At 34.3% G+C, this 13,866-nt stretch overlaps 1 protein-coding gene across 2 annotated transcripts in view; it reads left to right on the forward strand.

Moving 5' to 3' along the window:
• Positions 1–13,543, forward strand: part of LOC147077327 (uncharacterized) — a 233,451-nt gene extending 219,908 nt beyond the window's left edge. For both annotated transcript variants that reach the window (XM_085940796.1, XM_085940797.1), the window contains one exon: positions 12,565–13,543. In XM_085940796.1, coding sequence (XP_085796922.1) covers positions 12,565–12,840 — 276 coding nt within the window. In that variant the 3' untranslated portion in view covers positions 12,841–13,543. The remainder of the gene's footprint in view (positions 1–12,564) is intronic.
• Positions 13,544–13,866: the final 323 nt, after the last annotated feature.

Below are 13,866 nucleotides of genomic sequence, written 5' to 3' on the forward strand. Positions count from 1 at the left end.
TTTATATGAACATACACTGCATTTAAAGGGTTTTTCACCAGTATGTTTCATATTATGTTTTTTTAAGATCACCAAGTCGCGAGCATCTATATGAACAAACATTGCATTTATGAGGTTTTTCACCAGTATGTGTCATTTTATGTCTCTTAAGATCACCAAGTCGCGAGCATCTATATGAACATAAACTGCATTTATAAGGTTTTTCACCTGTATGTGTCATTTTATGTGTTTTGAGCTTACTAGATGTCGAGGATTCATACGAACAAACATTGCATTTAAATGGTTTTTCACCAGTATGTGTCATTTTATGTGTTTTGAGCTGACTAGATGTTGAGGATTTAAATGATCAAACATCGCATTTATAGGGTTTTTCACCGGTATGTGTCATTTTATGTTGTTTAAGATAACTAATTCGCGAGCATCTATATGAACATACACTGCATTTATAAGGTTTTTCACCAGCATGTGTTTTAAGATAACTAAGATCCGAGCATCTGTATGATCATATATTGCATTTATAAGGTTTTTCACCAGTATGTGTCTTTTCATGTTTTTTAAGATCATTAAGTTGCGAGCATCTATATGAACATGCATTGCATTGATAAGGTTTTTCACCTGTATGTGTCATTTTATGTCTTTTGAGACTACCAAGTCGCGAGCATCTATATGAACATACACTGCATTTATAAGGTTTTTCACCAGTATGTGTCTTTTTATGTGTTTTAAGATAACTAAGATCCGAGCATCTGTATGAACATATATTGCATTTATAAGGTTTTTCACCAGTATGTGGGTTTTCATGTTTTTTAAGATCATTAAGTTGCGAGCATCTATATGAACATGCATTGCATTGATAAGGTTTTTCACCTGTATGTGTCATTTTATGTCTTTTGAGACTACCAAGTCGCGAGCATCTATATGAACATACATTGCATTTATAAGGTTTTTCACCTGCATGTGTCATTTTATGTTTTGTGAGACGAAAAAGTGTCGAGCATCTATATGAACATACATTGCATTTATAAGGTTTTTCACCTGTATGTGTCATTTTATGTATCTTAAGATTACTAAGATGCGAGCATCTGTATGAACATACATTGCATTCATAAGGTTTTTCACCAGGACTTGCATTTTTATATGCTTTAATATTACTATGTTGAGAAAATATAATGACTTGATATTGATCATCAATTATGTCCATGTGAGCAATTTTGTGAGTTTTTAGAGCACTTCTGCTACCAAAAACTGCGCTACAAATGCAGCAAATTAAATTACGTGAGAAATGGATTACTCTTCTTAGAATAAGGCGAAGTTCCTTCGGAGTATCGCGTGCTAAGATTTCTTTTTTAATGTCTTTCTCATCTATCGTGACTTCTGAATACTGCATCATTCTATCCTGCATTCCATTATCTGAGGAATGTTGACTGTCGCCTGTATCGTGATGCTTTGTGAAAAATCCGTTGGTAGAAACCTAGAAAAAAATTCAATATTATCAATTGTTTATGTGTTATAATATTCCATTTTGTTATTTTTTTTCACTTTGCTTTTCAGCAGCTGCAGACATTATTAAACATCGAAGAGAGAGTAAAATGGCAATAGTGTCGTTGGAGAGTGTGCATAGTCCTGTGACACCAATACAAGAGGACTGTCCTTCAGTTAGTGTTCGTGGAGGTGAAATTATGACGACATAACTGAATTTTTCAGCCTTATCATCAATCCTGTCGCTAAATAAAATGACGTTAACCACCCATAACAAAACCAAAGTAAGAACCAAGGAGTAAGTCCCGCAGTTCATACTGACCGGTTTAACAACTATTCAGGAGCGGCTGTGGATACCAAGAGTCCAAAAACCTAAGCGGTCATGAATATAAGTATACGTAAGTATTATATATGTAGTATATTTAATAAATTTATAGGTATTACTCGTATGCATAACGAAATAATATGTATTTAAATGTTTAATTGTATTGATAACATAAGATCACCGAGCAAATTTAATATGCCATTACTTAATGAATAAAATCGATTAAATTAACATTATATAATTGCCATTACATTATAATCAAAATGACGTTTCAAAATACGTTGTTGTTAATATAAAGAATTGTGTAAAAAGCAGCATATTTTAAATATGTATTATTATTATGCAAATTTACGTAAATTTAGTAATATAGTGCAAGCTCTCCTTATAATTGCTATATAACTCCGTATGTGAGACAGAGCCAGCGCTCAGGCCAATTTTCCACACACGTTTTGTTTGAAGTATAAAGTGTATTGAGTGGAAAGAGAACACACTAGGTGGGCAATTTTCCATAGATAAACTCTTTACGAGTGAGCGAGATAATGCCGTAATGCTACAACAGAATTAATCAAAATTTGTTTGCAGATTAATTATGTATGCTGCCATAATTGATTTATATAAACATAGATATAAGGCGAACATAATATATAAACTAATAGACTAAGACAATCTTAAGTCTTTATAACTTTGTATTTATCCTTTAGACGAGTATGTTCGAACATAAGTAGAGATGAAAAATCATAGTTTGTAATGCTCAAAAGTGGACGATATAACAATAAAGTTTAAACGCACATACTTACAAGTCCAGTCAATGAGCTAAGGGATCATTATGTATGTAAACTATTAACTTTTCTTATTCAAGATGTAATTATTTGCGAGGTAAAACTTTAATCCGCTCAGCGTATATCTTCTTTTTCTGGTCAAATCTGATTGACCTCGTACATAGCTAGATGCCACGTAGAGGTGTTGTAGGGTATGTTAAAGTATTAAAATTTCTTACTCCTGTTAACCCAAGCTCTCTCTAAAGTAGCTCGTTCATTAGCTATTAACTAATGCTATCTTTTATATACCTTTTTGGGTAAATTTCTGTACAATTACTAACCCCCATCCGCGAGTGTACTATCCTATACTATACTGGACGTATGTTTTATTCGTTAAAATACCTGTAGAGAAGCACCATCATCGAATGTTTCCACTATGTACTCCAAGATCCTCACACTGATGACCCTCAGATCACATATCTGGCTAGTCGAATCTGGGTGACTGTCACCTGCCTAGCTTGAAGGCGAAACAAAGGTCACAAAACATATTCAAATGTCATCAAACAACCTCGATTAATAGTATAAACAATATTTTAATATCATACTTCGAAATTCCACATGATTTGATAGAACACTCACTACACGATACTACTCCATATGGGAGAAAGTGTTGTGGGGTGTGGGAATGACTCTTAGACAGCGAAACTCAAAATTACTATATCCAGTGAAAACTTCTACGGTTGATTTCAATATTTCGTGAATTATAAATATTATTATTAAATATCACCATAATTAATTTGTAAATTAAATTAATAACGTTTGGCTTGCCCCCTCTTGCAGCACTTCCCGCTTTCGCCTATTAATTATTGGTCGTTAGGTTTTCCATACACTTTTGATTGTATAATCTAAGGTATAGCAGGGTGAGGGGTGCAATAACTTATCCATACTAAAAATACACGCTACATGCAAGGAGAAGTGGACAAAGAATATCTTATTTGAGAGATGAATTTTTATCTACTGCACATATAATGTTTTACTTAAGCGAAGACGCCTATTTTGGGTTTGTTAATGAACAATGGCCCATGATCAATGACATTTGTTGCTGTTTCACATATGGATGAGATTGGTCCGTACAGGATGTGGTGTCAACAGGATGAAACTACGAATCAGGATACCTACGACCTCAAGCACCGACTTTTTGAATTAGGTTTATTTGTGATATGACCCTGTCAATTTGCTTCCAAAGTCGTGCGATTTGACAAATACGGAATATTTCCTGAGTGGCTAGTTGACGTTGATAAGCCATACATAATTGACGCCTTGAAAACCAACATTGTTCGTGCTATTTGTAATATACGGCCAGCAGTGCTCGAAAAAGTGGCCTAAAACCGGACGTACAGAATGCACTTCGTCAAGAACTCCGCGGTGGCCATATACCATAAATCATTTTGAAATGTTAGGCACTGGCACTGTCGACTGTCTGAAGTTAGAGCCAAATACCTATGTACATTAGTTTTAAAACCTAAATACGCTACCTGTAGATATAAAAAATAGACAAAATTATTTGCCGTTTCACTGATGTATCGTCTCAAGTAAAGAAATGAGAGTAAAAATGAAGACAAAAAATGATAATAGTACCTACCCTACCCCTACCAAGGTATTACATACGAATTCAATATTGTTACAGAATAATCCGTAAAAAGTTAAAACAAAATATGGAACTCAACATGTAACATCCAAAAGGAAATACATAAAACAGAATAATATGATACAATTATTGAGGAATTCTTGAATATATTCATGAATTAGATAAAATATCTGCCGAGTCCAAGAATTCGGCAGTAATTTTTCTACCTAGTTCATGCATTGATCAAATCAGATAGTAGCGCTATAGTGGTGTTTTTTGCAACTAAACTAAATGTAATTAACTATTTCTTTTATTCAAACGAATATTTCACAAGATTTTAAGAATATATCATTCTGATTATTGAATATTATATAATTTAGAAAAACACTTTCTGAGAGAGTATATTATAACCAATAGAAAAAATCTTTTTTGAAAAAAGTAAACCACCCCGGCCGGGAATCGAACCCTGCATCTCCACGGGTAAACGCCCCAATCGTCGAATTTATACAATATGCTACGGTGTGAGATACTAATAGCGACAAATTTTAACGCTCTACTATACTCTCTCAGAAAGTGTTTTTCTAAATTATATAATGTTCAATAAACAAAATGTGTCAAATGCTCATGCATTGGTCAAAATTTACGTATATTATCTATGGTCAAAATAGATGGTCGCGCTCTAAAAATATACCAATCAATAACTACAATGACGTTCATATCCATTTACTATGCGCAAAAAAATCTAGAACTATAATATTATGATAACGGAAGAATTTTATTATATTTTCGGGAGTTGATTCGTGCTTGGGTATCAATCGTGCAATATAGTATGTTTGTGATAGTTTGTCGACATTTGTTAGCTAACCTCAAAATGAAAATTCAGTTGAGTTCAGAATTACAAGACCTAATCTAAACTAAACTAACCTAACCTAACCTAATAATAATATATTATGTCCAATTATAACTAATAAAACCATCCGCATTAAATTTACTTTTTCTACTGTCATGTTGACAGTTTAAGAATTCCATACCTTGGCGAATTCACGTAGTCGGTAGATAATTTACCTAATTCACGAATAAGCCAACAGGCTTGATTATTACATGAATTAGCCAAAATTCTGTCCATTTCATATAATAGTCAATTTCGCACATCCGGCGAAACATAAACAATAGAACAAATTAACGTTATTTTTTTACATACTATGTTAGTACGATTATATGCATTTTTGAACAGCTGCCTGGGAGTAGGGCATATTATAATGTTTAAACGGTCGCTGTGTCGGGTTTCGCTCGAACGACTACCCTTTTAGTGCAATCTGTTTTTGTCACCTTTGTATTAAGCTGAATTCAATCAACACTTTTTTTCATTGAATGAATCGATTAGTCATTGTGAGTATTGGAATTTATAGAATAAATTAAAAGTATGTCTTGTTTCCTACCAAAACTGTCGAACATAATATAACGTGAAATCATCCACCTTTGCCCATTTTTTTAATATATTTTTTACACAAAAAAAAATATGTTACGCTAGCATATGTACAAAACAACCAATTATTTTAGGAAATGCTTGGATTTTTGAAAGTATAATAAACAATACTCTGTAGAAAAAAAATATTTAGGTAATGTTTGCAACTGCTTGGATTTATTCATACAAATATTATTAATCAAGGGTTGTCCCGAACAGAACATCTAGTTGAGGAATACAAATATTATTATAGTTATGTATAGGTATGTAGTAGTTTTTTTATTGTTTTTTTTCTTTTATTAATGTTATGTTAGACTCTAAGCCGTTCATAGTTTATTTAAGTATTCGAATTGAGATGTTAAGATTGTATACATTTTTGCAGGGGTCAGTCTCTGAACCCTCATAGCTTATTTAAGTACCTACTATAAATTCAACATGTAAAACTTGTATATGGCTTAATTAAGCAAAAGAAATCTAATCGTATGAAATGCGATCTTACGATAGTTACCTGTGTCAAAAGAATTACAATGTTAACATGATATGCACAAAAGCTAGCCGTATGATATCCGATATTGCACATTGTTGTAATTAAAATCAATTTTTATGATTTATTTATTAAGGAAACAAACAGTTACATATTATTGTTAACAAAAATTTAACGTCTACGACACGTACACATTCACACATATTTTCAAATAACCCAGGAAAGGGTCGCGGAGGAAGCGTGGAGAGGGCGAGGCAAGAGCGTGAAAAAGTTCGTCATGTTTAGAGGGACAAACACTTGCAATAGCCCTATATATATTTTTCTATAATCTAAGGCCCCTGCTATTGTGTGCCATATTACAAGTAAAACAAAGCCACCTTTCATTGTTAACAGCGGTATAAATACGCGAAGGGAATTAAGACGAAGGACACTCGTTTTTAGACGTTCATTAGAATCGATTACTTTGGTAAATTCCAAGAATCCGCATTATCAGCATTTGTTTACATTGCATTCTTTAATCATTTATTTCATCAATCAGTATTTGTTTATCTGTATAACTGTGTACCTGTCACTTTTGTAACCTTGAATTAATAACGACATTTATAAAATTTATGTGGATAATTTCATTGTCACACGCAACCCTATCTGATTATTGTCATTTCAACTTCACTACCCTCGTTCCTATTCATCATCCCCATAAGGTCAATCAGTCACATATATTTACCTATACAATTAAGGTAAATATTATAAAATACATGAATAACTGATGGTCCCAAATCCAATAACAAATGGACACAGAAACCATTATTTAAATCGAGCAGTAATACATGTATTTAAAATCGCATTAGGTCAGAGGAAAAAGAAGTTAAAAATGAGACAAGAGGAAAAAACAATTAAGTACCTAGTATTAAAGAACGGAAAGAAAAAATAAATGTATTAAAAGAACAGCAATTAGAAATTAAATTGTAGTTTAGTTTATTACTAATATACTTTGAATATGTGGCATCAATTCGCCAAGTCGATATTTAGTCTCATTAAATATTAATATGTTTCAAAATATACTTACAATACAAATAGATACTTAATTATGTTAATATTTTCACAAATTTGTTGATCGCTCGTGAAATTTTTCATTTTGACCGCTGTTTCAGCTGAAGATAAAACACAAATAATTGAAACATTAAACGTAATGTGGCCTCAGGTAAGAGCACATAAACACGTGCGTTATCCGTGATTGTATTTTTACAAATATGAAAATGTTAACAGTTTATTATTTATAATAAAATAAGTAATTTGAATATTAAAATTTTATTACTGAAAGTGACGGATCACACAATGTTAAATCTACAACTTTTTTTGATTGCGTTCGTTTGTGCAAAAAATGCTGTTTTCTGACTTATATAGTTTTGATAAAATATGTTTGTGAAACCATTGTAAATATTGCAAAATTGTATTCCTCTTTTTGTACTTTAATTTGTCACCGAAAATGCACTAAAGTCAAGTAGGTACTACCTTCATATTTTTTTCCAAAAAGTAGCAAATCTACGTTTATTTTTTAGCAAATGCACGTTACAACTATTTGGAAGTCTACGCACGTATTCACCTGCACACATTGTTAACAATTAAAAAATGTAGTCTGGGCAGCCCGAATCATACAAATTTATAACGCCACATATAATTTATAACGCTACACGGCGTTACTTTTAGTGAAACAAAATCTGTAGATACGTCCACGCTTGCATGTTTGTTGTACATTTGCATATGTTTTCTATTCGTGGCGAAATACAAAAAAAGTGCACATTTGTTTAAAATAGTATCTATGAATTGTTTTTATACAAATGTTTGCAGACAATTGATATGTAACTTTAAAACTGTTTATATAATGTTTTTTTTATTTATCTTGATTTGGGACTTGGCATAACTCGACACTTGATGGCGGTTCCACAACATTTTTAGTATTGGTGAATTTGTAATTGAGTGGTGTAGGTTATGGCTGGGGAGGGCTGATAGGGCTCTAGCCTGGGGTTCCGGGCTGTGGGGGGCCCAGCGTGTCGGGTTGACCAGATAAGTGAGATAAACACACATCACAAACTAGCTTTAATAGTAAAAAAAGTCGTCTGCGGTACTATTATACTCATGGCCATGGACATTTCCAATTATATTAAAACACAATTTGAAAAACGTTAATGTAGTCTTTCACACTGCCTTTAATCTTAGCGGTAGGTAGGAGGCCCGCCAAATATCCTAGCCTGAGGTCCCGTTTCAGGATGTGGGGACCATGGTGTAGGTACACCGAGTGCAATAGACAAAAGGCCGATAAACGAAATATTAGGCTGTGAAGAAGAAAAAGAGCCTATGGGACTAATTTACATTCTCCTTTTTGCCCCCCCCCCCAATATTAAATCTTGGGTGCGCCACTGATGTGCATATTAAATCTAAAACTATCGTAAATAAATTTCATCAGTGTATCTATATCAGTGGCGGGCTTAGAGACTTGAAAGGCCGAGTCACTGACTGATGTTGAGGCTCCCCACAATAAAGAATACTACCAACATACCTAATAAAAATAGCAATGTATCTATTTCCCTATCCAATTATTATTGAAGATAACAGTGATGACACATAATATTAGTGGTTTATTTTTTGTATGTACAAATACGTGTGAGTTGGAGGAATTCTGTATCTCTGCATTCGACATCTTCAGGCAATATGTAGGTAATCTTGACTCAATAGGTAGGTAATAAGTTTTTACCTACTTTGTTGTATTAATTTTATTATATAAGATATAATTAACTGCATTTGTTGATAGTGTTTATTTACCATTGGTGAGAGCGCATAGTGCCTGAAGATGCCGTAAGTCAAAAACCGGGTCGCAAAAAACGACTCAAATGGAATACACTGTACAAAACTTAAATGCATTAGATTATTTATACCTGTACAAATTTTAAAAAAAATTAAAAGTATGGGTACATGCTAGCGTAATTTATAATAATATGGGTTAAGTAGGTATTTTCCTTCAAATAAAAATGAATAGCAAACTAAGACGCGCGTAAAATACAAACTATTTTGTAATCCAAAAGATTCATAGCAGCGGCTACCTAACGTTACCGATTGCAGACGTTTTTCGAAGTCAGGGAAAGGAAAGGCGAGGGGAACAGTCAATTTTGTTTGCACACGGGCTTAAAGTCGATAGAGTACCTACGCGTCGAAGTGACACAATTATCTGCGCCCTGTTTTACCATCGTCTCATGCGAACGGCTGGCAGTCGAGGCGTCAAGTTAGCTACTTTATTACTATATTCAATATACCTATTCCTATTCTCAATCGAACACATTAAGAGATTCTTTATTTTGTAATTGTGTCATCAAAAATCACAATAATTACAAAAATATATACATACGAGGGTGGGTCAATAAGTCCTTAGAAAAGCCGACAGGTGGCGCGACTAGTACTGTAAGCGGTTTGTTTTCATGCAGCGGCACTACCGATTCAGTATGCTGCGAAGTTTCAACCAGATTGGTCGGGTTGTTGTGTGTTTCTCGTACATTTAAAAAAAAAAAATGCTTGTTTACAAAAATGGAGAAAATTGAGTTTAGAGCTGTTATTAAACATTTTAATATAAAAGGGTTAACAGCAAAGGAAATAAAAAATGAGTTGGATTTAGTTCACAGCACATCTGCTCCTTCACTTGCAACTATTTATAACTGGTTAAATGAATTTAAACGTGGTCGTACATCAACAAAGGATGAACCACGCTCAGGACGTCCTGTAGAGGTGACTACACCAGAAATGATCAATAAAATCCACGATATGTGACCGAAGATTAAAGTTGAGTGAGATAATTGAGGTTACAGGGATCTCAAAAGGTAGCGTCATTTCTATTTTACATGACAAATTGGGCATGAAAAAAATTTCTGCAAGATGGGTGCCGCGTTTGCTCACAGTCGACAATAAACGCAATAGGGTGGTGGCCTCTAAAGCCCTGTTGTCGCTTATGCAACGCAATCCGGATGAATTTTTTCGTCGCTTTGTGACTGTAGATGAAACATGGATACACCACTATACTCCCGAGATGAAAGAACAGTCAAAGCAGTGGATTGCGAAAGGCGAACCATGTCCAAAGAAGGCGAAAACCGTAAAATCAGCTGGTAAGGTTATGGCTACTGTATTTTGGGATGCACGTGGAATTATTTTCGTTGACTATTTGGAAAAAGGAAAAACAATAACAGGGGATTATTATGCATCTTTATTGGACCAGCTAAAAAACAAAATTGAAGAAAAACGGCCTCACTTAAACAGGAAAAAAATCCTCTTTCATCAGGACAATCCCCGTGTTCACACATGTTTACGATCAATGGCTAAAATTGAAGAATTGAAGTTCGAATTGGTCGACCACCCACCGTATTCGCCAGATTTAGCCCCCAGTGACTTTTTCCTTTTCCCAAACTTAAAAAAATGGCTAAGTGGACAACGTTTTTTTTCAAATGAAGAAGTCATCGATCGGACAAATGCTTATTTTGAGGACCTTCCGAAAACTTTTTTTTCTGACGGTTTAAAAAAAATTGAGAAACGTCTAACCAAGTGTATTGAGCTCCAAGGAGATTATGTTGAGAAATAAAAAAAAAATTTAAAAAAAAAAACTGTTTTATTGCTTTTTTCTAATGCCAGCGCTCCATTGGCGAGCCAAAAGTCCGAGGACAATAAGTCTTCAGATTTTTCTACATTCTGCTACTGGCTAACAGACGTTCAACGAAACGAGGTATATTATTAATTTGACGAGTAAAACCGTCGACTTTGACAGCATAGATAATATACGTAAATTTGACAGTTAAATCGTGATGGCGTTAAATGATACCGACGTTTTGTGTTTTTTGGGTTATTGGGTGGCAGATAATCTAATAACGAAGCAAAGGGTACACAAATACTGGGTGAAACAATGGTTAAGGAAACGAACGACATAATCCCACACAAATTTAATATGAGAATTGCGTTTGCAACCGAGCGATTTCCGCAATTATTTGCGAATGTCGGAGGATGTATACACAGAACTGTATAATTTGGTCTCCCCATTTATTAAAAAAAAATACTATTATGAGGGAAGCTATTTCTCCTCATGATAGATTATGTGCAACCCTGCGATTTTTGACTGCCGGCGGAACGTTCACTGACTTGCATTATAGAACTGCGATTGGAAGACAAACTCTGGGCAAGATAATTCCCGAAACTTGCCAAGTCATTATTGACGTTTTGAAAGGAGAATATTTCAAGGTGTGTATTATATTATACGTCATTGTCATAGTCTAATACACCCACGATGGCCGGGTGGCTTAAATGCCGGCCTATAGAGTCGAGGGTCCCAGGTTCGAATCCTGGGTCTAGCTAGTACACATATTGTTTTTCAATTTGTGTATGAGTCAGAGTATGGACCTAATATGTTGAGCAAGTGGCTGACATCCATTTCTCGTAAAAACAAAAATCTGTCAATACAAACCTCCACTCTGTGGAGGCCCATATGATCCTATTAGGATCGGACATGGTCTAAAGAAAAGAAGAAGAAGAAAATAAAGTTGGGCAAATTTACAAATATATAATTAACAAGTAGACGTCGGTTGGTCTTATAAAGTGAACGTTTAGTGGATTGTTTTACCTATATAACTCATAGACGGCAACAGCATAAGAATGACAGACAAGATGCATTTGAGATAGGTACCTATATATATAGTCACAAATAAGGCCATCGTTGACATGCTAAATATTCAATAGACCGTTAGAATTCTGTACCTAGCCAGGACTCTCCATATAGGCTGTAAGCAAGCTACTTAATTATTCCTGTTGAATGTATTGTAATACTAGTCATATTTTTGGAAAAGCAAGCATGGAATTTGATTTCTAAATGAGGCCACATAATAATATAGGTATGCTAACATAACTCAAATACTTACCATTTGTTGTATCGCTTAAGCCTTAAGGTTTATAGGCATAAAAAACAAACAAAAAAACAAATATTTTACAAGATATTTATTCACACAAAAAACATTAATTTATTATACCGGCTTTTGTACATTTTTGCTTAATATACGATAAACTGGTTGAGTATGAACAGTAGTTGCTGGCATTATTTTGTCACTTTGTCCCATAAAGGCAACTTCATGCATCAGCTTCTCGGCCAGCAATCTTTGTCCCTGTGACATCGATCGTAGTTTCATGGCCATCATTTTGCCAAAAACATCAAATTCATCTTCAGTCTTGCTTAGTTTGTCGGTGATTAATTCTAACACTTTGTTGGCGCTATCATTCGATTTTTTTCGTTTGAACGATGGGGGTTCTGGTGCTCTATTGAGATTCGACCTTGGAGTAGTCGACAACGTTGATGTTGAAGGCGAATATTCTATCTGTAAATAAAATATTGATTATTTTTTGTTGCAGTTCCCTGATACGCACGAAGAAATGGAGACGATTGCAGAAGAATTTAATAGTAAATGGCAATTTCCAAATTGCCTGGGCGCAGTTGATGGGAAACACATTGCAATCGTGCTACCTGCAGGCGCCGGCTCCCACTTTTATAATTACAAACATTTCCACAGCATTGTTTTGATGGCGATTGCAAATGCTAATTATGAATTTATTTATGTTGATGTTGGAACAAATGGACGTATTTCTGATGGAGGCGTACTGAGAAATCTATTTTTTTCAAACGTTTAGACGAAGGCAGATTAAAAATACCTGCACAAAAAAAACCTACTGCTAATTCTGATGCACTGCCATTTGTTTATATTGGCGATGAAGCCTTTGCATTACGTAACGATTTCTTAAAGCCGTATTCACAAAGGCAATTAAATCACAGTAAAATAATATATAATTATCGGACATGCAGAGCCAGGCGAATTATAGAAAATGTTTTTGGCATTTTAGCTGCTAGAAGCTTCAATAAACATGAAAATTGAAAATATCAATACTAGCTTGCTGTGTGCTGCACAACTTTCTTCGTCGCAAATCAACACATTCTTATACTCCTTCTCATGACCTTGATAGGGAAAATCCTGAGACAGGTTTAATAGAGCTCGGACTGAGGTTACAGGACACCTTAGCGCCTTTGGAAGCAACGACTAATCGGAACTCGACTGCCAATGCTAAGAAAGCGCGAGGAGATTTTGAAAAATATTTTAATACTACCGGGGCTGTCACATGGCAAGAAAGTATGATAAGCAATAGATAAATTAAACCAATGTAACAGTTTAGTTAAAATGTTTTACCTCAATACAATCTTCGTTGTTTAACGAGTTGGAGTAACTCTCATCAGGAGACATGTTTTCCAAATCGTCCGCCATGCTGGATATTGAGCTCGATTCTGTAAAACAAAATGTAAATTGTTAAAATACAACATAATACTCAAACTTGTTTTTTATTATCTCTCCCTTAAGTACCCATTCCTTCATACGGTTAATATTGATATGATTATTTATATTGGTATAATAAATTGGTGTAATCCAGTATATCAGGTATTTTCAAAATGTGTTTTCCGCTGTATTCCTCATAACCAAACTGTACCATTAATTTTGATTGATGATTGACGATTTATTGATTGTCTCTGAAGGAACCTAACTCGAGCGATTTTTGATTTCATGATCATTTCTTTTATTCTTCTTTCGACCATGTCCGATCATAATATGGACCTCCACGGGGTGGAGGTTTGTATTGACAGATTTTGTTTTTACGAGAAATGGATGT

The sequence above is a fragment of the Rhyacophila brunnea genome, unplaced genomic scaffold (assembly GCF_057557595.1).
Source record: "Rhyacophila brunnea isolate RB1 unplaced genomic scaffold, BYU_Rbru_1.0 scaffold_13, whole genome shotgun sequence".
Taxonomy (NCBI): Eukaryota; Metazoa; Arthropoda; class Insecta; order Trichoptera; family Rhyacophilidae; genus Rhyacophila; species Rhyacophila brunnea.